At 65.4% G+C, this 23799-nt stretch overlaps 2 protein-coding genes across 6 annotated transcripts in view; both read right to left on the bottom strand.

The window, feature by feature from the left end:
* The window catches only part of MPL (MPL proto-oncogene, thrombopoietin receptor), a 67261-nt gene extending 56257 nt beyond the window's left edge, over positions 1 to 11004 (bottom strand). The window contains exon 1 of one of the 4 annotated variants that reach the window (XM_075914582.2): positions 9382 to 11004. In XM_075914582.2, coding sequence (XP_075770697.1) covers positions 9382 to 9589 — 208 coding nt within the window. In that variant the 5' untranslated portion in view covers positions 9590 to 11004. The remainder of the gene's footprint in view (positions 1 to 9381) is intronic. The other 3 variants (XM_075914580.2, XM_075914579.2, XM_075914583.2) reach the window with 3 other exon arrangements.
* A 1368-nt stretch (positions 11005 to 12372) lies between these two features.
* The window catches only part of TIE1 (tyrosine kinase with immunoglobulin like and EGF like domains 1), a 75234-nt gene continuing 63807 nt past the window's right edge, over positions 12373 to 23799 (bottom strand). For both annotated transcript variants that reach the window (XM_089780360.1, XM_075914584.2), the window contains 3 exons: positions 17384 to 17480; positions 17030 to 17129; positions 12373 to 14092 (listed from right to left, as the gene is read on the bottom strand). In XM_089780360.1, coding sequence (XP_089636486.1) covers positions 14021 to 14092; positions 17030 to 17129; positions 17384 to 17480 — 269 coding nt within the window. In that variant the 3' untranslated portion in view covers positions 12373 to 14020. The remainder of the gene's footprint in view (positions 14093 to 17029; positions 17130 to 17383; positions 17481 to 23799) is intronic.

The following is a 23799-nucleotide window of genomic DNA, read 5'->3' as shown; positions in this document are numbered from 1 at the left end:
TAGGGGTTCAGAGGGGCGCTCAGTGCCTGGATGTTACTGGTTCAGGTGACAAGGGGGAGGGTGTTTTAGGGGGTTCAGTGGGGCGCTCAGTGCCCGGATGTTACTGGTTCATGTGACAAGGGGGAGGGAGTTTTAGGGGTTCAGAGGGGCGCTCAGTGCCCGGATGTTACTGGTTCAGGTGACAAGGGGGAGGGAGTTTTAGGGGTTCAGAGGGGCGCTCAGTGCCCGGATGTTACTGGTTCAGGTGACAAGGGGGAGGGAGTTTTAGGGGTTCAGAGGGGCGCTCAGTGCCCGGATGTTACTGGTTCATATGACAAGAGGGAGGGAGTTTTAGGGGTTCAGAGGGGCGCTCAGTGCCCGGATGTTACTGGTTCAGGTGACAAGAGGGAGGGAGTTTTAGGGGGTTCAGAGGGGCGCTCAGTGCCCGGATGTTACTGGTTCAGGTGACAAGGGGGAGGGTGTTTTAGGGGGTTCAGAGGGGTGCTCAGTGCCCGGATGTTACTGGTTCATGTGACAAGGGGGAGGGAGTTTTAGGGGTTCAGAGGGGCGCTCAGTGCCCGGATGTTACTGGTTCATATGACAAGGGGGAGGGAGTTTTAGGGGTTCAGAGGGGCGCTCAGTGCCCGGATGTTACTGGTTCAGGTGACAAGGGGGAGGGTGTTTTAGGGGGTTCAGAGGGGTGCTCAGTGCCCGGATGTTACTGGTTCATGTGACAAGGGGGAGGGAGTTTTAGGGGTTCAGAGGGGCGCTCAGTGCCCGGATGTTACTGGTTCAGGTGACAAGGGGGAGGGTGTTTTAGGGGGTTCAGAGGGGCGCTCAGTGCCCGGATGTTACTGGTTCAGGTGACAAGGGGGAGGGAGTTTTAGAGGTTCAGAGGGGCGCTCAGTGCCCGGATGTTACTGGTTCAGGTGACAAGGGGGAGGGAGTTTTAGGGGTTCAGAGGGGCGCTCAGTGCCCGGATGTTACTGGTTCAGGTGACAAGGGGGAGGGTGTTTTAGGGGGTTCAGAGGGGCGCTCAGTGCCCGGATGTTACTGGTTCATGTGACAAGGGGGAGGGAGTTTTAGGGGGTTCAGAGGGGCACTCAAGGGGGTCTGTTGTTTCAGAGAACAGTCCAGAACTGGAGCCCGGTGACTGGTGCCCTTGACCCCACTCAGAGGACATGGCTGGTTCTTGGCAGACGGGTCCCAGTGAGGGGAGAACATTGGACGGGGAGGGAGGGGAGAAGAGGGGCCCAGGCGACCCGGTTACCTGGGGAGGACACAGGCCAGGGAGGGGCAGTTGCTGGGGTATTGGAGGCTCCGCTGGGGGACGGGGGCTGCTCGGGACAGAGGGCGGAGCAGTCAGGACTCACCTAACTGCAGGACAGACTCAGTCGTGCAGGGCTGAGGGCCCAGGCCGACTGGCCTGAGGGATCCTTTGCTACATTCAAAGCTCCATAGCCCCTTCTGTTTGGGGCTGGCTGGGAGACGCTGTGGGCTGGAGAACGGGGGCGCTGGGAGGGGAGGCCCCGGGGGTCCCGATGGAAGGGACCCCCCGAGTAGGGTTGCTAGGTGTCCAGTATTGACCTGGAAAGGCCCATGTTTTTGCCTCCTGTCCAGTAAAAAAATTCAGAAAATACCGGCCACCTGGCAACCCTACTTACACTCAGCAACGGGGCCCAGACCCCAGACTCCAGGGCTCCCCCCTTACCTGGTTCCGCAGGGAAGCTGCCTTCTGGCTCCACTCAAGAAAACAAGGTGGCCACTGGCAAACAGTGTAAAGACTTTTCTTAAAGGGGCCATGCTGGTTTAAATGCTGGGCTGTTTGGGGTTTGGTTTTTTTGCTTAAAAACTCTCCGAATCTTTTTTTTTTTCTTGCTCAGCAACTTGGTCTCCCTCCTTTCCTTTTCCTTAACAGAATTTTTTCCCCGGTGTTTTTTTTTGGGGGGGCTGTTCGATATTTTTGGTTAAACCATCTGGTAACCCTACCCCCGAAGGTGGTAACCAGGTAACAGAGGGCGGCAACCTGGTAGGTCAGTGACGCGTGGCTTCGTTGTGCACGTGTCTGACGGAGTGGGGGGGACTTGCTAACTCACTGGCTGCTGTTTGTAGCACCACCCAGCAAGACAGGTGATGAGTCACTATGCAAAGGGGGAGTCAACCTGTCCGACCAGCCACCCCCCAGGGAGAGGAACACAGGAAGGTGGATGCTGCCCCTGGCTGGGGGCAGGGCTGGAGGAGAGGGAGTTAGTTTTCAGTCTGGGAGGATGGAGGAAGCAGCCTCAGCAACAGGCTGGGGGGTTTAGAAGCCGAGACCCCTGCCCCATATCAAGGGGGGCTGAGGCATCCTAGGCCTGCCCTGTAACCTGATGACATCTGTGCTGTGCTGTATCCTGGAGAAGCAATAAACCACCTCTATTCTACTGGCTGGCGGAGTCTGTTCGTGCCATTTCGGGGGTGCAGGAGACGGGGGACCCCAACGCGTCGTCACAACGTGTCTATCAGTGCACCTCGCTGGGCGATCGCCAGCCGGCCCCGGGTGCTAAGTGCGCTGGACTGGTGCTGGCGCATTGCCAAGGCTTGCAGCATGCGCAGTGGTTCAGCGCAAGACCTCTGCTGAGCACTGTCCGTGTACGTCATTTGGCAGTAAAGCTGCTCGGATGATTTCGATCCTTATCTGATCTGCGGTCTCTGGGGGTCTCTCGGGAGGCTGGCGGGTTAACTCGAGTGCACGGGGAGCACACACCGCAGCCGGACGTCTGTCGTCAGGAGCCCCTGGGATGAACCCTGACCGATGAAAACCCGACGATCCGACACCATCCAGCTGCAGACACCCTCCCCCGAGCCAGCTGGCCACGGAACGCTATGGTGGCACGTTCCAGTTCCTGCTTTCCAGCAGCCTCAACTCGGCTGAGTTCCCTGTTCTGGTGGGAAGCCAGGGCCCCTCAGCGTGCACAGAGCTCTGGGGAATTCTGTGTCCTTCTGATTTTATAGATACATAATGTCCCAGCCCTCCGCCTGCCAGAGCCCTGCCCCCTGCCACAGCCCCTGGGAACACAACTACCCAGCCCCCCGCCACAGCCCCCGGGAACGCAACTTCCCAGCCCCCCGCCTGCCAGAGCCCGGCCCCCTGCCACAGCCCCCGGGAACACAACTACCCAGCCCCCCGCCTGCCAGAGCCCGGCCCCCTGCCACAGCCCCCGGGAACACAACTTCCCAGCCCCCTGCCACAGCCCCCGGGAACGCAACTTCCCAGCCCCCTGCCACAGCCCCTCGGGAATGCAACTTCCCAGCCCCCCACGTGCCAGAGCCCAGCCCCCCGCCACAGCCCCCGGGAACGCAACTTCCCATCCCCCCGCCACAGCCCCCGGGAATGCAACTTCCCAGCCCCCCACGTGCCAGAGCCCAGCCCCCCGCCACAGCCCCCGGGAACACAACTTCCCAGCCCCCTGCCACAGCCCCCGGGAACGCAACTTCCCAGCCCCCTGCCACAGCCCCTCGGGAATGCAACTTCCCAGCCCCCCACGTGCCAGAGCCCAGCCCCCCGCCACAGCCCCCGGGAACGCAACTTCCCATCCCCCCGCCACAGCCCCCGGGAACGCAACTTCCCATCCCCCCGCCACAGCCCCCGGGAATGCAACTTCCCAGCCCCCCACCTGCGAGAGCCCAGCCCCCCGCCACAGCCCCCGGGAACGCAACTTCCCAGCCCCCCACCTGCGAGAGCCCAGCCCCCCGCCACAGCCCCCGGGAACGCAACTTCCCATCCCCCCGCCACAGCCCCCGGGAACGCAACTTCCCAGCCCCCTGCCACAGCCCCCGGGAACGCAACTTCCCATCCCCCCGCCACAGCCCCCGGGAACGCAACTTCCCATCCCCCCGCCACAGCCCCCGGGAACGCAACTTCCCAGCCCCCTGCCACAGCCCCCGGGAACGCAACTTCCCATCCCCCCGCCACAGCCCCCGGGAACGCAACTTCCCAGCCCCCCGCCACAGCCCCCGGGAACGCAACTTCCCAGCCCCCGCCACAGCCCCCGGGAACGCAACTTCCCATCCCCCCGCCACAGCCCCCGGGAACGCAACTTCCCAGCCCCCTGCCACAGCCCCCGGGAACGCAACTTCCCATCCCCCCGCCACAGCCCCCGGGAACGCAACTTCCCAGCCCCCCGCCACAGCCTCCGGGAACGCAACTTCCCAGCCCCCGCCACAGCCCCCGGGAACGCAACTTCCCAGCCCCCTGCCACAGCCCCCGGGAACGCAACTTCCCAGCCCCCTGCCACAGCCCCCGGGAACGCAACTTCCCAGCCCCCCGCCTGCCAGAGCCCGGCCCCCCTGCCACAGCCCCCCGGGAACGCAACTTCCCAGCCCCCCACGTGCCAGAGCCCAGCCCCCTGCCACAGCCCCTGGGAACACAACTTCCCAGCCCCCCACGTGCCAGAGCCCAGCCCCCCGCCACAGCCCCCGGGAACGCAACTTCCCAGCCCCCCGCCTGCCAGAGCCCGGCCCCCTGCCACAGCCCCCGGGAACACAACTACCCAGCCCCCCACCACAGCCCCCGGGAACGCAACTTCCCAGCCCCCCGCCACAGCCCCCGGGAACGCAACTTCCCAGCCCCCCACCTGCCAGAGCCCAGCCCCCCTGCCACAGCCCCCTGGGAACGCAACTTCCCAGCCCCCCGCCTGCCAGAGCCCAGCCCCCCTGCCACAGCCCCCTGGGAACGCAACTTCCCAGCCCCCCGCCTACCAGAGCCCAGCCCCCCTGCCACAGCCCCCTGGGAACGCAACTTCCCAGCCCCCCGCCTGCCAGAGCCCAGCCCCCCTGCCACAGCCCCCTGGGAACGCAACTTCCCAGCCCCCCGCCTGCCAGAGCCCAGCCCCCCTGCCACAGCCCCCTGGGAACGCAACTTCCCAGCCCCCCGCCTGCCATAGCCCGGCCCCCCCGCCACAGTCCTCCGGGAACGCAACTTCCCAGCCCCCCGCCTGCCATAGCCCAGCCCCCCCGCCACAGTCCTCCGGGAACGCAACTTCCCAGCCCCCCGCCTGCCATAGCCCAGCCCCCCCGCCACAGTCCTCCGGGAACGCAACTTCCCAGCCCCCCGCCACAGCCCCCGGGAACGCAACTTCCCAGCCCCCCGCCTGCCAGAGCCTGGCCCCCTGCCACAGCCCCCGGGAACACAACTACCCAGCCCCCCGCCTACCAGAGCCTGGCCCCCTGCCACAGCCCCCGGGAACGCAACTTCCCAGCCCCCCGCCTGCCAGAGCCCAGCCCCCCTGCCACAGCCCCCTGGGAACGCAACTTCCCAGCCCCCCGCCTGCCAGAGCCCGGCCCCCACCTGCCACAGCCCCTGGGAACGCAACTTCCCAGCCCCCCGCCTGCCAGTGCCCAGCCCCCCTGCCACAGCCCCCTGGGAACGCAACTTTCCAGCCCCCCGCCTGCCAGAGCCCGGCCCCCACCTGCCACAGCCCCCTGGGAACGCAACTTCCCAGCCCCCCGCCTGCCAGAGCCCAGCCCCCCTGCCACAGCCCCCTGGGAACGCAACTTCCCAGCCCCCCGCCTGCCAGAGCCCGGCCCCCACCTGCCACAGCCCCCGGGAACGCAACTTCCCAGCCCCCCGCCTGCCAGAGCCCAGCCCCCCTGCCACAGCCCCCTGGGAACGCAACTTCCCAGCCCCCCGCCTGCCAGAGCCCGGCCCCCTGCCACAGCCCCCGGGAACGCAACTTCCCAGCCCCCCGCCACAGCCCCCGGGAACGCAACTTCCCAGCCCCCGCCACAGCCCCCGGGAACGCAACTTCCCAGCCCCCTGCCACAGCCCCCGGGAACGCAACTTCCCAGCCCCCTGCCACAGCCCCCGGGAACGCAACTTCCCAGCCCCCCGCCTGCCAGAGCCCGGCCCCCCTGCCACAGCCCCCCGGGAACGCAACTTCCCAGCCCCCCACGTGCCAGAGCCCAGCCCCCTGCCACAGCCCCTGGGAACACAACTTCCCAGCCCCCCACGTGCCAGAGCCCAGCCCCCCGCCACAGCCCCCGGGAACGCAACTTCCCAGCCCCCCGCCTGCCAGAGCCCGGCCCCCTGCCACAGCCCCCGGGAACACAACTACCCAGCCCCCCACCACAGCCCCCGGGAACGCAACTTCCCAGCCCCCCGCCACAGCCCCCGGGAACGCAACTTCCCAGCCCCCCACCTGCCAGAGCCCAGCCCCCCTGCCACAGCCCCCTGGGAACGCAACTTCCCAGCCCCCCGCCTGCCAGAGCCCAGCCCCCCTGCCACAGCCCCCTGGGAACGCAACTTCCCAGCCCCCCGCCTACCAGAGCCCAGCCCCCCTGCCACAGCCCCCCGGGAACGCAACTTCCCAGCCCCCCGCCTGCCATAGCCCGGCCCCCCCGCCACAGCCCCCTGGGAACGCAACTTCCCAGCCCCCCGCCTGCCATAGCCCAGCCCCCCCGCCACAGTCCTCCGGGAACGCAACTTCCCAGCCCCCCGCCTGCCATAGCCCGGCCCCCCCGCCACAGCCCCCTGGGAACGCAACTTCCCAGCCCCCCGCCTGCCATAGCCCAGCCCCCCCGCCACAGTCCTCCGGGAACGCAACTTCCCAGCCCCCCGCCTGCCATAGCCCAGCCCCCCCGCCACAGTCCTCCGGGAACGCAACTTCCCAGCCCCCCGCCACAGCCCCCGGGAACGCAACTTCCCAGCCCCCCGCCTGCCAGAGCCTGGCCCCCTGCCACAGCCCCCGGGAACACAACTACCCAGCCCCCCGCCTACCAGAGCCTGGCCCCCTGCCACAGCCCCCGGGAACGCAACTTCCCAGCCCCCCGCCTGCCAGAGCCCAGCCCCCCGCCACAGCCCCCTGGGAACGCAACTTCCCAGCCCCCCGCCTGCCAGAGCCCGGCCCCCACCTGCCACAGCCCCTGGGAACGCAACTTCCCAGCCCCCCGCCTGCCAGTGCCCAGCCCCCCTGCCACAGCCCCCTGGGAACGCAACTTTCCAGCCCCCCGCCTGCCAGAGCCCGGCCCCCACCTGCCACAGCCCCCTGGGAACGCAACTTCCCAGCCCCCCGCCTGCCAGAGCCCAGCCCCCCTGCCACAGCCCCCTGGGAACGCAACTTCCCAGCCCCCCGCCTGCCAGAGCCCGGCCCCCTGCCACAGCCCCCGGGAACGCAACTTCCCAGCCCCCCGCCTGCCATAGCCCGGCCCCCCTGCCACAGCCCCCTGGGAACGCAACTTCCCAGCCCCCCGCCTGCCAGAGCCCAGCCCCCCTGCCACAGCCCCCTGGGAACGCAACTTCCCAGCCCCCCACCTGCCAGAGCCCAGCCCCCCTGCCACAGCCCCTGGGAACGCAACTTCCCAGCCCCCCGCCTGCCAGAGCCCAGCCCCCCTGCCACAGCCCCCGGGAACGCAACTTCCCAGCCCCCCGCCTGCCAGAGCCCAGCCCCCCTGCCACAGCCCCCTGGGAACGCAACTTCCCAGCCCCCCGCCTGCCAGAGCCCGGCCCCCTGCCACAGCCCCCTGGGAACGCAACTTCCCAGCCCCCCACCTGCCAGAGCCCAGCCCCCGCCACAGCCCCCTGGGAACGCAACTTCCCAGCCCCCCACCTGCCAGAGCCCAGCCCCCCCGCCACAGCCCCCCGGGAACGCAACTTCCCAGCCCCCCGCCTGCCAGAGCCCAGCCCCCCTGCCACAGCCCCCCGGGAACGCAACTTCCCAGCCCCCCGCCTGCCAGAGCCCGGCCCCCTGCCACAGCCCCCTGGGAACGCAACTTCCCAGCCCCCCGCCTGCCATAGCCCAGCCCCCCCGCCACAGCCCCCCGGGAACGCAACTTCCCAGCCCCCCGCCTGCCAGAGCCCGGCCCCCCTGCCACAGCCCCCTGGGAACGCAATTTCCCAGCCCCCCACCTGCCAGAGCCCGGCCCCCTGCCACAGCCCCCTGGGAACGCAACTTCCCAGCCCCCCACCTGCCAGAGCCCGGCCCCCCCTGCCATCCACACTCCGGCACATCCCCCACCCCCAAAGCTCAGTGCAGCTGCAGCTCGAAGGCCGGGAGGAGGGCGAGAGGAAGGAGAGGTGAGGTCTCTTGGTGATCTTGGGGTGCTCCTCCTGCCTGCACCCTGGTGCGTCCTCAGCCCCAGCCCCCACCAGCTGGCCAGGGGCATGTGCGCCGGGTGCACACGGGACGGTCCCGGCTGTCGGCAGGCTCGATGGCTTGGCTCGGGGGGGCCGTGCTCAGCACAGCAGCCAGGGGCGTGCAGCCTGGGTGCACACGGGACGGTCCCGGCTGTTGGCAGGCTCGGTGGCTTGGCTCGGGGCGGCCGTGCTCAGCACAGCAGCCAGGGGCGTGCAGCCTGGGTGCACACGGGACGGTCCCGGCTGTCGGCAGGCTCGGTGGCTTGGCTCGGGGGGGCCGTGCTCAGCACAGCAGCCAGGGGCGTGCAGCCTGGGTGCACACGGGACGGTCCCGGCTGTCGGCAGGCTCGATGGCTTGGCTCGGGGGGGCCGTGCTCAGCACAGCAGCCGGGGGCGTGCAGCCTGGGTGCACACGGGACGGTCCCGGCTGTCGGCAGGCTCGGTGGGTTGGCTCGGGGTGGCCGTGCTCAGCACAGCAGCCAGGGGCGTGCAGCCTGGGTGCACATGGGACGGTCCCGGCTGTCGGCAGGCTCGGTGGCTTGGCTCGGGGCGGCCGTGCTCAGCACAGCATCCAGGGGTGTGCAGCCTGGGTGCACATGGGACGGTCCTGGCTGTTGGCAGGCTCGGTGGCTTGGCTCGGGGGGGCCGTGCTCAGCACAGGAGCCGGGGCGTGCAGCCTGGGTGCACACGGGACGGTCCCGGCTGTCGGCAGGCTCGGTGGCTTGGCTCGGGGCGGCCGTGCTCAGCACAGTAGCCAGGGGCGTTCGCCAGGTGCACACGGGACGGTCCCGGCTGTTGGCAGGCTCGGTGGCTTGGCTCGGGGCGGCCGTGCTCAGCACAGTAGCCAGGGGCGTTCGCCAGGTGCACACGGGACGGTCCCGGCTGTCGGCAGGCTCGGTGGCTTGGCTCGGGGCGGCCGTGCTCAGCACAGTAGCCAGGGGCGTGCAGCCTGGGTGCACACGGGATGGTCCCAGCTGTCGGCAGGCTCGGTGGCTTGGTTCGGGGGGGCCGTGCTCAGCACAGGAGCCGGGGCGTGCAGCCCGGGGAGCCGGCCCGAAGCAGAAAGGATCTGCCGGGTCCCAGCTGTAAGCTGCAGGCACCTTCCTACCTCCAGTGGCACGTGACCCCAGGAACCACTCACCACCAGGGCTGAGCCCCAAGCCAGGGGACCTGGGGGTCGAGCTGGGCTTATGGGCCAGGCTGGATGGCTCCTGCACAGATGCAGGGACCCACACGGGCCTGGGCAGTGAGCAGGCTGGCGCAGGCTAAGGAAGCCGCATTGGACCCACCTTCGGATGTCACTGGAGCAGAATTCCCAGCAGGAGCAAGGAGGCTGAGCAGGAGCCCAGCTACCAAGGCCAGGGGCTGCTCCTGGCCCAGCGGGGCCCCCATTCCGCTGCCGCAGGCACGCAGGGCCAGTCGGGGTGCAGGGTCCAGCCAGCGGCAGGGCTGGTCTCCTGGGCCAGGCTGGGGACACAAAGCCTTTATCTGCGACATGGCAGCCCCACGCCACAGGAAGCCTGGGGGAAGGGCCCCTGCAGCCCCCTCCCCTCGACTTCCCTGGGCCCCAAACCACCATGCTGTGGCCGCCCAGCCGCTGACAGTGACGGCCACAGCAGAGCCTGTTCCTCGCTGATAGGCTGCACATCCTGCCCTTGCGGCTTCAGGCGACAGTGGAGGCCGGGGGGAGGAAAACAACCCCGGTTTTTTCTGGCAGGGTGGGGGAGGAAGGGGCACAGGGGGCAGGGACCCTGCCTCTCAGGTGCACCCTGGACGAGCTGCTCCTGGCCCCACCCGCCGGCTCATGGCTCCTCTCAGCCATTCCGAACAACTCGCGCCCATGGGGCAGCAGGACGGCAGCTCTGGGGCCACAGGAAGCGGCGAGGGCCCTGGGCGTGTTTGCCTCCTCGGGTCAGCGCAGCCTGGACGAAATCTGCTCCCCACACGTCCTGCACCCCCCGTGCCGGCCCAGCCGGGTGGGGCAGGCTGCTGCTGCCTGCAGACCTCCCGAGGTGCCCACGGCCAAGGCCAGCGGCTCAGGCCAGGCTTGTGCTCCACGCCAGCATCCCAGAGTGGAGCCGGCTGGCCCTTGCAGAGCACCAGAGCAGAGGTGCACGGCCGCCGGGCCTTGGCTTCACCCAGCCCAGCTCTGGGCCCCAGCACACGCCACAGAGCCTGCCTTCGAAAATCACACGCTGGAATTGGCTTCTGCTGCGCTGCCTGGTGGGAGGAGACACCCGGCTGGACAGAGACCGCACGGGCACTCGCCAGCAAGCTGAGCTCAGGGTCTCTCCTCATTGCCCAAAGCACCAGCTGTCTCCTCAGAAGTAGCACGAGCTGCTCCTTGCACGCCCAGGCCAGCCAGCGGTGCACGGGCACCTCGCAGCAGTGGGAAAAGCAAGCGGCACGTGCCAGTCATTAGGACAGGGCTGCAGGACGTGCTGGGGCTCCCGGCAGAGGCCCTGCCTTGTCCATGGAAACACTGTGCTTAGATGTTAGCGATTCAGCAGGTGGGGGGGATTTTGCTCAACTGAATTTGACCCAGCCCCAGCTCCGCTGTTCTGGAACGCAGGGAGCGCTGAGCACGGGCGAGCCCCGTGTGCCAGAAGAGCAGGACTGCTCCTAAGGGCAGGGCCCACACTGAGCGGGGTAGAGGGGAGAGGAGGTTTTCTGGCCAGGCGGCTACATACCCCCCGCAGGGCACTGCCTGGACTGGTGCAGACAGACGCCCCGAGGAGCGAGCGTGGTGCTGGCGCCGTGTCTCTTCCACCCGCCAGCGGAGTCCAAACCACTCGCAGTCACCTGGGACTGATGGGCAGCACTGGCAGCAAGAGCTGGACGCCACTGGCACCAGCACTATGGAGGGGAGAGGGTGACAAGGGGTGACAGAGGGGAGGGGCAGAGGCTGATAAGGAGTGGCGGGGGGCAGAGGGTGACAAGGGGCAGCGGGGGGGGCTGCGGGTGACAAGGGGCAGCAGAGGGGCGGGGGGCAGAGGGTGACAAGGGGCTGCGGGGGGGCTGCGGGTGACAAGGGGCAGCAGAGGGGCGGGGGGCAGAGGGTGACAAGGGGCTGCGGGGGGGGGCTGCGGGTGACAAGGGGCAGCAGAGGGGTGGGGGAGGAAGAGGGTGACAAGGGGCTGCGGGGGGGGGGCTGCGGGTGACAAGGGGCAGCAGAGTGGCGGGGGGCAGAGGGTGACAAGGGGCTGCGGGGGGGGGCAGAGGGTGACAAGGGGCAGCAGAGGGGCGGGGGGAAGAGGGTGACAAGGGGTTGCGGGGGGGGCTGCGGGTGACAAGGGGCAGCAGAGGGGCGGGGGAGGAAGAGGGTGACAAGGGGTTGCGGGGGGGGCGGAGGGTGACAAGGGGCTGCGGGGGGGCTGCGGGTGACAAGGGGCAGCAGAGGGGCGGGGGAGGAAGAGGGTGACAAGGGGTTGCGGGGGGGGCGGAGGGTGACAAGGGGCTGCGGGGGGGCTGCGGGTGACAAGGGGCAGCAGAGGGGAGGGGCAGAGGCTGATAAGGAGTGGCGGGAGGCAGAGGGTGACAAGGGGCAGCAGAGGGGCGGGGGGAGGAAGAGGGTGACAAGGGGTTGCGGGGGGGGGCGGAGGGTGACAAGGGGCAGCAGGGGGCTGCAGAGAGGCCAGAAGAGCAAGTAAGATGCTTCTCCTCCGCGGGCTAGGCTGGGAGGCGAGCCGGGTGGCTGCGGCTTTGGGCTGGCTGGCCGTGAGGTGCAGCGAAGGGCTGGGCGTGGCAAGGACCTTTCAGATCTCTGGACCGAGGAGCCCGCCTGCTCGGGTGGGACTGGCGCTCCTGGCTGGCGTCTGAGCCCTGCGCGGGGTGCTCTCCCAAGCGAGTGCCATGTGACTTCCCTTGTGTTCTACGCTCCGACTGGGTGTCTGCGAGGGGGAGCATGGCCTCCCAGAGGCACCCACGGGTGGGGTGTGAATTTCCCTGGTTACTGGGTGGGGCTCAAGCCACTTGTGGGTTGGATGGATGGAGAGCGGCGACTCTAAATGTTGAACCTGGCCCTGGCTGCTGCGGCTGCTCCCTGGCAGAAGGGTACGATAATAAGACGGAGAATATCTCGCTGCCTCTGTGGGAATCCCTGGCTTGCCCACATCTTGAGAACTGCCTGTGGACGTGGTTACCTCGTCGCAGCACGGAGCTCTGGGCACTGGAAACTGTTCAGAAAAGGGCAGCAGGGTGAATAAGGCTGGGTCTTTCCGCTTGGAAGAGACCCCACGGGAGGGGCTAGGACAGAGGTCTAGAACCGTGACGGGGCGGAGGCAGAGACAAAGACTCATTTACTCTCTCGTAACACGAGAACTAGGGTCACCCAATGAAATGAAAAGGCAGCAGGTTTCAAACAAACCGAAGGACGTTTCTCCGCACTCAGCGCACAGTCAGCCTGTGGAACTTAGAATCACTGAGCACTAGGACGGGGAGGGACCTCGAGAGCCATCGAGTCCAGTCCTGGCCCTCGCGGCAGGGCCCAGCACCGCCTAGCCCAGCCCTGGCAGGCGCGTGTCCAGCCTGCTCTGGAATAGCCCCAGGGACGGGGAGTCCACAACCCCCGGCAATTTATCCCAGTTCAGCCCCCGACAGGCAGGACGTTTTCCCTCATGTCCCACCCAAACCCCCCTGCTGCAGCTTAAGGCCGTTGCTGCTTGTCCTGTCCTCAGAGGCTGAGGGGAACAGTTTTCTCCCTTCGTGCTGGCGACTGCTGGGCAGGCCAAGGCACTAACAGGGTCCAAAGAGCTGGACAGATTGATGGAGGGCAGGTCCCCCGATGGCTGGTAGCCAGGCGGGGCGGGGAGGGGTCCCTGTCTCCGTCTGGCAGAGGCTGGGCATGGGTCACGAGATGACTCCCGGGCTGTTCACTCCCTGGCCTTGGCAGACAGGACACTTTGGCCAGCACAAGGGGGCTTCATTCCTTAGTCCGCCTCTGAAAACCAGGTGTCAGAGCCAGGCTTCCGGGAGCGACAAGCGGCTCAGTCAGGCACATTTCATGCTTCTGTGACAGCCAGGACGCTGATGCCCTCGTGGGCACGAGCCCCAGCATCCCGCTGCCTGCTCCTGAGCCCGCTAGCTCCCCCCCAGAGCGGGCTCCGGACCAATGCCCCAGCGGGAGTCAGACCAGCGGGTCTAAGTGTCCTTCTAGACTCACAGAGGCAGGGCGCCAGCCAATCCCTCACACCCCTGTTAGCGACAAAGCACCAGTGGTGGCAGGGCAGAGCGGAGCCGGCGGCTGAGCCTCGGAAGTTTCACTCCTCCGTGGGGTAAAGGAGCGGGCAGCAGGGTCCTTCTGCCTGGGCTGCCCCCGAGGGTCTCCAGCGTCCGGGAGCAACGCTTGCACAGCCCTGCACATCAGCAGGCTGGCTCCATGCGCCAGACAGACCCACCCGCACAGCTAGTCAGTCCAAGAGCGCGCAGGCAGGCAGCAGGGATGCAGGAGGTAGGGGCAGAGAAGAGCTGTGCCCTGGAGCTGTTCCAGCTCTGTCTTACCAGCACAAGTCTTCATGCCTCCCATGGGCAGCAGGGGCTGCATCACACCTCCCCCATGATGCTGCAGCAAGGAGAGTGGGGAGAGCCTGGCCCATTGGCGGCCCTGCCGTGGTACAGAGCTGCCCGGCAGAAGCTGGAGAGAGGGCAGCGGGTGCAGTCCTGTGTGTGCAGCCCACAGCTGCAGTCCATCCAGGAGCCTGGCTGCAGAGTGTGCAGGAGTCATGTTAACCAGAAACAGCCCCAGACTGGTCCTAGTCTGGGACAAGGGCAGTTCCTGGTCTCCAGCTGCTGGGGAGCAGGGCCGGCCATGGCAGCGTGCCCCACGTGGGCAGAGGCAGTGCCCCTCCCCTGGCCTAGGCTGGCCGGTGTCCACGTGCGGTGCACAGGTGTGTGCTGTGCAGGGCTCCCGGCGCGGTGCCCTGCTCGCCCTCAGGCCTCCTCCGCTGTGGCGTCGATGCCAGCATAGGTGAAGTTCTCGAATAAGGCCATGTTCACGTAGGCCTGGGTGGGGAGAGATGGCGTCAGGTGGCTGAGAGCGTCCTGCCGGCAGCCTGTTCCCGGCACACCCCGGCCTGGTGGCAGGACCCGTCTCGCTCAGACAGCGGCCGGGCCGATTGCTGCCCAAGTGAACGCAGTGGGGCTGGCCACACACCCGGCCTGGTGCCCCGTGACCTGCGCTGGGGTGAGGAGCTGCTCCTCCCTGGGCCAGAGGGGCAGTGTTCTCCCCGGCCCCGGCAGTTTGGGGCTGGGCTGCGGCTCGCTGGGTAAGGTGCAGAGCAGGGATTCGAGTCCCAGGAAGGGTGGGACACCAGGCAGAGCGGGTCTGTCCCAGCAGCATGGCTCCCAGAGTAGGGCTGGCCCCATGGCGCACGCCTCGGCCAGCCATGCTGTCCCCTCCAAACCTTCTGGGCGCTGGCTTGGACAGGAGTCTGAACTCTGACCCTGCTCGGCTGCAAAGCCCCCGGCCTTTCCCCGTGCGTCACTGCCAGCCAGCAGCTCCCAGCACGGGGCCTGGCGGGGCGAGGCACTGGCTCCAGCAGCTCCCAGCACGGGGCCTGGCGGGGCGAGGCACTGGCTCCAGCAGCTCCCAGCACGGGGCCTGGCGGGGCGAGGCACTGGCTCCAGCAGCTCCCAGCACGGGGCCTGGCGGGGCGAGGCACTGGCTCCAGCAGCTCCCAGCACGGGGCCTGGCGGGGCGAGGCACTGGCTCCAGCAGCTCCCAGCACGGGGCCTGGCGGGGCGAGGCACTGGCTCCAGCAGCTCCCAGCACGGGGCCTGGCGGGGCGAGGCACTGGCTCCAGCAGCTCCCAGCACGGGGCCTGGCGGGGCGAGGCACTGGCTCCAGCAGCTCCCAGCACGGGGCCTGGCGGGGCGAGGCACTGGCTCCAGCAGCTCCCAGCACGGGGCCTGGCGGGGCGAGGACCTGGCTCCAGCAGCTCCCAGCACGGGGCCTGGCGGGGCGAGGACCTGGCTCCAGCAGCTCCCAGCACGGGGCCTGGCGGGGCGAGGCACCGGCTCCAGCAGCTCCCAGCACGGGGCCTGGCGGGGCGAGGCACCGGCTCCAGCAGCTCCCAGCACGGGGCCTGGCGGGGCGAGGCACCGGCTCCAGCAGCTCCCAGCACGGGGCCTGGCGGGGCGAGGCACCGGCTCCAGCAGCTCCCAGCACGGGGCCTGGCGGGGCGAGGCACCGGCTCCAGCAGCTCCCAGCACGGGGCCTGGCGGGGCGAGGCACTGGCTCCAGCAGCTCCCAGCACGGGGCCTGGCGGGGCGAGGCACTGGCTCCAGCAGCTCCCAGCACGGGGCCTGGCGGGGCGAGGCACTGGCTCCAGCAGCTCCCAGCACGGGGCCTGGCGGGGCGAGGACCTGGCTCCAGCAGCTCCCAGCACGGGGCCTGGCGGGGCGAGGCACTGGCTCCAGCAGCTCCCAGCACGAGGCCTGGCGGGGCGAGGCACTGGCTCCAGCAGCTCCCAGCACGGGGCCTGGCGGGGCGAGGCACTGGCTCCAGCAGCTCCCAGCACGGGGCCTGGCGGGGCGAGGCACTGGCTCCAGCAGCTCCCAGCACGGGGCCTGGCGGGGCGAGGCACTGGCTCCAGCAGCTCCCAGCACGGGGCCTGGCGGGGCGAGGCACCGGCTCCAGCAGCTCCCAGCACGGGGCCTGGCGGGGCGAGGCACCGGCTCCAGCAGCTCCCAGCACGGGGCCTGGCGGGGCGAGGCACCGGCTCCAGCAGCTCCCAGCACGGGGCCTGGCGGGGCGAGGCACCGGCTCCAGCAGCTCCCAGCACGGGGCCTGGCGGGGCGAGGCACCGGCTCCAGCAGCTCCCAGCACGGGGCCTGGCGGGGCGAGGCACCGGCTCCAGCAGCTCCCAGCACGGGGCCTGGCGGGGCGAGGCACCGGCTCCAGCAGCTCCCAGCACGGGGCCTGGCGGGGCGAGGCACCGGCTCCAGCAGCTCCCAGCACGGGGCCTAGCGGGGCGAGGCACCGGCTCCAGCAGCTCCCAGCACGGGGCCTGGCGGGGCGAGGCACCGGCTCCAGCAGCTCCCAGCACGGGGCCTGGCGGGGCGAGGCACCGGCTCCAGCAGCTCCCAGCACGGGGCCTGGCGGGGCGAGGCACTGGCTCCAGCAGCTCCCAGCACGGGGCCTGGCGGGGCGAGGCACTGGCTCCAGCAGCTCCCAGCACGGGGCCTGGCGGGGCGAGGCACTGGCTCCAGCAGCTCCCAGCACGGGGCCTGGCGGGGCGAGGCACTGGCTCCAGCAGCTCCCAGCACGGGGCCTGGCGGGGCGAGGCACTGGCTCCAGCAGCTCCCAGCACGGGGCCTGGCGGGGCGAGGCACTGGCTCCAGCAGCTCCCAGCACGGGGCCTGGCGGGGAGAGGCACTGGCTCCAGCAGCTCCCAGCACGGAGCCTGGCGGGGCGAGGCACTGGCTCCAGCAGCTCCCAGCACGGGGCCTGGCGGGGCGAGGCACTGGCTCCAGCAGCTCCCAGCACGGGGCCTGGCGGGGCGAGGCACTGGCTCCAGCAGCTCCCAGCACGGGGCCTGGCGGGGCGAGGCACTGGCTCCAGCAGCTCCCAGCACGGGGCCTGGCGGGGCGAGGCACTGGCTCCAGCAGCTCCCAGCACGGGGCCTGGCGGGGCGAGGCACTGGCTCCAGCAGCTCCCAGCACGGGGCCTGGCGGGGCGAGGCACTGGCTCCAGCAGCTCCCAGCACGGGGCCTGGCGGGGCGAGGCACTGGCTCCAGCAGCTCCCAGCACGGGGCCTGGCGGGGCGAGGCACTGGCTCCAGCAGCTCTGCCATCCAGCTGCCATGACTGTGTGGGGCTGCTCTGCAAGACCACCCCTGCCTCCCCCTCGGGTGCAGGCCGATCCCCGGGCCTGAGTCTAGAGCTAAGGGAAGGATGGAGCTGAAGCCAGCCCCTCTGGGGAGCAAGCAGGAGACCAACCTTCCTGGCCTCCAGCATGCGGACGAGCTGCATGGAGATCTGAGCGAAGGGCGGGCGCTCGTAGGGACGGTCTCGCCAGCACTGCTTCATCATCTCGTACCTAGGGGAGAGGGCGCAGCAGGACGTGGCGGGGGAGGTGGCAGCCAGGGAGCCAGCAGACTGCCCTGCGCTGGATCATGGGAGGGGAGGTTGCCAGCTCTCCCGTCCCTACTGCACAGGGACCACATCATGGGACCTGCAGCCCATCCCCAAGAGACCAAACAAGCAGGCCAGGGCTGCACAAAAAGGCCGCGGTTCCTGCGCGTGCCTGTGGCCAGGGTCAAAGCCGAGGCCCAGCCCGACGCCCCCACTTACACCTCGTCATCACAGTTGCGGGGCTTCTCCATCCGGTATCCCTGGGGCAGTTTCTCGTAGAGCTCGGCGCATGTCATCCCACAGTAGGGAGTTCCTCCTGGGGAGAGGGCAGCGCACCCCGTGAGGACAGACCAACAGCCACCCTGGGCCAGACCAATGGCCCGTCTGCCGACAGTGGCTGTGCCGGGCCGGGCAGAACAGGGCAGCCCTCCCGGCGGCCAAGCCCAGCATCCGCAGTCAGAGGTCGAGGGGCTCCCGAGTGGGGGCCTGCGCCCGACCAGCCACTGGTGGGCCTGTCCTCCATGGACGTTATTTCTCATTCTGTTTTAGCTCAGTTTTCCTTTTGGCTTCCACAGCAGCCCGGGGGGCTGGGCACTGTGCGAGGGATCCTTAGCGCTGCTGGAAAGGGCTGCCGACCGGCATCCTGAGGTGACTTGTGTGGGGGCAGCAGTAAAGAGCACTTCCTTAGCCACGGCCTCTGCACCCGCCCCCTCTCCAGGCACCTCTCTTCCAAGCAGAACGGCCGGCCTTGCAGTCTCTCCTCAGGCGGCAGCCGTTCTGTTGCCTCTCTCTGACCTTGTCCCAGTTCCAAGAAGTCTTTTGTGAGACCCCTTCCCTAGAGGTGCTCCAGTGTCAGGCTGTCCCTGACTAGCCACAGCGACCCCAGGACCTCTGGGGCGTGGAGCGGCTGCTTCGGCCCCGTCGTGTGGGGATACAGTGGGGACGATGGTTTCCCATGCGCATTAGTTTGCCTTTCTCTCCGTGGCACGCCCCCTCCCTCGTGCTGCCCAGTCGCCCAGTGCTGTGAAGCGCTTTGCAGGCTGCTTTGGACGGGACTCCCTCGAGCAGCTTGCCACCTCGCTCGCTGCCCCTTTTGCTGCACCATTCCTGAACAGGCTGGATAGGGTCAGTCCAGCCCTTGGGCGTCCTCACTAGTCACCTCGCTCAGCGGTGAGAACCCAGCACCCATGTGGGGACACTGGGAGGCTGGTGGGGACCTGGCACCCTCCGAGGAGCGGAGCTAACGCCGTGGGGAGCCCTCGCGTGGCTGCCACCGGTGCCCCCAGGGCAGTGCTGCCGCTGGGCTGCTGCACACTGCAGGAGGCAGACCGGAGAGAGCCCATGCAAGGTGCCATCTGCCCCTCCTGAGTCTGAGCCGGGGCAGCTCAGAGGTGTGGTCTGCTCGGAGCTGCAGGCCTGACTCCGGAGCAGGGCTGGGCAAGCGTTCTTTGCCAGGGGCTGCTTCAAACATTTTGCAAGTGGCCCCAGGCCACTCCGGAAGGGGCAGGGCCTCAAAAGGAGGGGCGGGGCCAGGATGCTTCGGGCTCCTCCCCCCCAGGGAACCATGATTGGTCTGGGCGTGGGGGAGCCCCTTTGCCCCCCCTTCCCACTAAGCACCCATGCCCCTGGCAGGGCAGGAAGAGACTTCCCGTGCTTCCCTACACCCGGGCCAATCAGGGCCTGGGGGCAGGGGAGGGGGCGCAAAGCCTCCTCCTGCCCGGCCAGGCGTGCACGGCGCTTCAGAGCACCACATGCTCCTGGCAGGGCGGAGGGAACCGTGCGCTTCCCTCTGCCCCCAGGCCCTGATTGGCAGGGGAGCAGCAGGACCCCCGTGGGCTGGATCCGCCTGCTTGGCGGGCTGGGGCTGGCCCACAGAGGCCCTTTTACCCACCCCTGCTCCAGAGGCAGGTCTTAACTGCAACAGGGTTTGAGCTGGCTGCAGCTGAGCCTTTGGGGCAGGGGTTGGTTATAAAGAGAGGGAGGCGGGTGATTAAGAACAACAAAAGTCCGGGCATTCCAGCCACGGAAGGGTCGTTAGATCCCCATGAAAACATTGCCAGGTTCTCCACTCAAACAACAGAGCGGGAAAGAGTAGGAGTGAGTGTTGTGCTGCTGGGATCTGCATTTGGACCACTGCTGTTCAACTTACAGAGGTTCTTGAGAAAGGGGTGAACAGGGACTAATCCAAAGCTGACTGCAAAAGGCCAGACAGGATTTCACAAAACGTGATGGCTGGGCATCACAAAGGCAGACTGCATTTATCAGCACTGAATACTAGGTAATGCACATGGGAAAACAGAACCCTAACCTAGATACAAAACAGCTGCTACCACTCAAGAAAGAGGTCTTGGAACCACCGAAAACACCTGTTCAATGTGCAGTGGGAGTCTAAAAACTAACAAGCTAACAGAATATTGGGAATCCTTAGGATAGGAATAGCTAAGAAGACAACATACCATATTGCCTCTACATAAAGTCCCGGTATGCCCACACAGCAGATCTGATCATCCCATCTAAAAGGATATATTGCACTGGGAAAGGTACAGAAAGGGCAACAGAAATGATGAGGGGTAAGGAACAGCTTCCGTATGAGGAGAGATTAACAAGACTGGGACTTTTCAGCTTGGAAGAGAAATGACCAAAGGCTGGGGGAGATGTTAGATGTCTGGAAAATGATGAACGGTGTGGGAAATAGAATAAGGAAATGCTATTTATTCCTTCACTAACATAAGAAGCCGACCCAATTAAATTCATAGGCAGCAGATTTAAAAGAAAGAAGTTGTTTTTTTCACAAACCACTTGTGGAACTCTGCCAGGAGATGGCGGAAAGACCCAAACTGGAACAGGTGTTCCAATAAGAACAAAATAATCCAGGGAGAACAGGTCCACCAATAGCTACTAGCCAGAAAGGGCAGGGATGGTGTCCCTAGCTTCTCTTCGTCAGAAGCTGGGAATGGGCGATGGGAGGGATCACTGGATGGTTCCCTGTTCTGGTCACTCCCTCTGGGCACCTGGTGCTGGCCACTGTCGGAGTACAGGGTACTGGGCTGGATGGGCCTTTGGTCTGAGCCCGTCAGGCTGTTCTGATGTTCTTATGTAGAGCTGAAATGTATCTGCCACCTGGCTGTCACCTCCCCTTCCAGCGCTGAGAGAGAGCCCAGCAAGGGCCGTGCCCCCTGGCCCCAGCTACATGTTGCATTGGTCTAAAAAGTGCTACCAGACCATTGGTTGTTTTTTAAATGTATTCAATTATCTTTCTTTTAGATAGGAATTTGATACAGTGCTCCTGTCAGCCACCTGCTAAGTGGTCTGCCAAAAAAAGTAGTTTTCCACTGCCCTGGGATAGAGATGGGCTGGGCTGGGGGGGTGGAAGGTGGATGGGTTGGTTCTCCCCTCCCCATTTGGTGCTTGGCTTGAACTGAGCGGCTACATCTACACTGGCATGATTTTCCGGAAATGCTTTTAATGGAAAAGCTTTCCGTTAAAAGCATTTTCGGAAAAGCGCATCTAGATTGGCAGGATGCTTTTCTGCAAAAGCATTTTCTCCGGAAAAGCATCCGTGGCCAATCTAGACGCACTTTTCCGCAAAAAAGCCCCAATCGTCATTTTCGCGATCAGGGCTTTTTTGTGGAAAACAACTCTCTGCTGTCTACACTGGCCCTTTTCCAGAACAGTTTTCCGGAAAAAGACTTTTGCCTGAACGGGAGCAGCATAGATTTTCTGGAAAAGCACTGATGATTTTACATTAGATCGTCAGTGCTTTTCCGGAAATTCAAGTGGCCAGTGTAGACAGCTGGCAAGTTTTTCCGGAAAAGTGGCTGATTTTCTGGAATAACTTGCCAGTGTAGACACAGCCCTCATGTTCAGGGAAAGGAAGTTACTCACTTTGTGCAGTAACAACTGTTCTTCGAGGTGTGTCCCTGGGGGTGCTCCTCTGGTGGTGACGGGTCATCCCCAGAGCCGCAGATCGCAGCTTTTTCCCTAGCACTTTACTGTCGGGCTACGCATGCGCAGGAGGTGGCTCACACCATTGGCAGCTTGACAGCTGTCTCATGCACGGCCCGACCCCTCCCCTTCAATTCCTCGATTGTGCCAGAGTAGATGTAACTGCCAGCAGAGGGGGAGAGGGGAGGGTCGTGGAGCACCCACTGGGAGACATTCCTCGAAGAACAGTCATTACTGCATGAAGTGAGTAACTTCCTTTTCTTCTTCGGGGGTGTCCCCGTGGGTGCTCCACTGATGGTGACTACAGAGCAGTGCCCACTATGGATGGTGGGAACTGGAGTTACTGCCTAATGGGGGAGGATAAGACGGCTGTAGCCACCGCTGTATTGCCTGCTAGTTGCAGCATGATGGCACAATGCCTGGTGGAGGTCTGTTCAGATGACCAGGTGGCTGCCCAGTAGATGTCGCTCGAAGGGACACCGCTCAGGAAAGCAGTAGCTGTTGCCGTGGCACGGGTGGAAGTGCCCTCGGTAGAGCAGTCGAGGGCTTATTATGAAGATCGTGACAGTGGATGATACGGGACGCTATCAGTGTGGCGATGGGTGTACCCCTGGAATGGGTGGCAGCAGACAAAGAGGCGTGCTGTTCTGCGGAACGCCTGCGTCTGTCCATGTAGAATGCTAGAGTGCGACGACTGTCCAGCGTACGGAGCATCGCATCCCTAGGGGACGTAGGACGCTTTGGGGAGAAAATGGGCAGGACTATAGGCTCACTGATGTGGAATGAGGTGGTGACTTTATGGAGAAAGGAAAGGTGGACCAGCCATTAAGGTCCCTATCTGACTGGCCCTCCTTGCAGAGGTGACAGCTACCAAAACCGGCACCTTCACTGTGAGGAATGAAAGCGCACGTGGCCATAGGCTCCAATGGGGGTCTCATAAGGCAGTCTAGCACTAGACTGAGGTTCCATGAGGGAGCAGGCATTCTGTGGGGCGGATAAAGGTTCTGGGGACCCCTTAAAAACCTCTTGGTAATAGGATGGGCAAAAACTGATGAGCCGTCCACTTGTTCACGGAATGCAGCAATTGCTGCAAGGTGCACCCTGACCATGGAGACAGATAAGCCCCCTTCCTTAAGGTGAGACAGAACGGAAGGAAGTGGGGCATTCTGAGGGTCAAGGTGGATTTGCTGGCACCAGGATGTGAAGCGTCTCCATTTCTGAAGGTAAGTCTTTCTGGTAGATGGTCTCCTACTGTGGAGAAGAACAGACTTCACACGGGCAGAGTGGCAGGATTCATCTCCCTGGAGCCAGAGCGGAGCCAGGCATGGAGATGGAGGCTGTGTGGCTGGGGTTGCAGCAGTGTGCCGTGGTGTTGGGACAGGAGATCTTGTCTGGAAGGAAGTGGATACAGTGGTTCGACCAACATGTATTGGAGGGATGGGAAGCAGGTCTGCCTGGACCATGACAGTGCTATCAGGATGACCAGAGAGGCCTGTCTAGGTGTATCTGGAGCAGGACTCTGGCAATGAGTGGCACCAGCGGGAAGGCATAGTGTAGTGGCTTGTCCCATGGGATCAGAAAGGGGTCCCCCTGAAATTGCGACCAAGACCCGCTCGGGAACAGAACTGTGGGCACGTGGTACTGGTTGCAAAGAGCCCGATTAGTGGATAACTCCATCTGCAGAAGACAGAAGCTGCCACTAATGGATGTAACTCCCACTCGTGGTCTGTGGGACGACTGCGGCTGAGGGTGTCCACCATTATGTTATTGATGCCAGGCAAGTAGGATGCTCTCAGGATAATGCAATGTTGGATACACGGGTTCCAAAGGTGAGTGGCCTCTGTGCAGAGGGATCGGGAATGTACACCCCCCCGCCTGTTTATATAGGACATAGTGGTCGTATTGTCCGGGAGTATGCCGACTGTGCGATTGGTAACGCGTTGGGCAAAATGCTTGCACACGTTCCTGACAGCCCTGAGCTCTAACAAATTGATGTGCAGAAGGGCTTCGTGCTGTGACCATTTTCCCTGCACAGTATGGTGACTCAGGTGTGCACCACAGCCTATAGTGAGGCATCCGTGGTGATTTGCACCGAGGGTTCGGGTTGAAGGAAGGGGACCTTGTGAGTGGATTGCAGGGTGGTGTCCACCACCTGAGGGATTGGGGCACATGACTGGGAATGGTAACTGACTTGTGGAGCGAGTGACGAGATGGCTTGTAAGCTGAGGTCAGCCAATATTGCAGGGTGCGTGCGAAAATGGAGACATACAAACTGGACAACGTGTCGTGGCAGCCATGTGGCCCAATATTTGGAGACAGGTAAGAACAGTAGTGACTGGGTTGGTAGATACCGCATTGACGAGATGGTATCGAAACGCTGTTGAGGTAAGTGGACTCAAGCTGATATGGAATCGAGGTGAGCCCCTATGAACTCTGGTTCTTGGAGTGGGTCGGGCGGAGATTTCCATTCACTTATCAGAAGCCCCAAGTAACTGAAGAGTCATCTGGTCTTTAACACCATGTCTGTTGCCTTAGCGTACGACCAGCCTTTGATGAGGCAATCATCGAGGTATGGGGAAATGATGACCCCTCGTTGGAGGAGATAGGCCACCACTACTGCAAGGACCTTTGAGAAGACTCGAGGTGCTGAGGAGAGGCCAAAGGGGAGGGCTGTGTCTTGGTAGTGGTCC

This window comes from Pelodiscus sinensis, chromosome 9 (assembly GCF_052426305.1).
Source record: "Pelodiscus sinensis isolate ZL-2025 chromosome 9, ASM5242630v1, whole genome shotgun sequence".
Lineage (NCBI taxonomy): Eukaryota > Metazoa > Chordata > Testudines > Trionychidae > Pelodiscus > Pelodiscus sinensis.
This window is presented reverse-complemented; position numbering and strand designations above follow the sequence as displayed.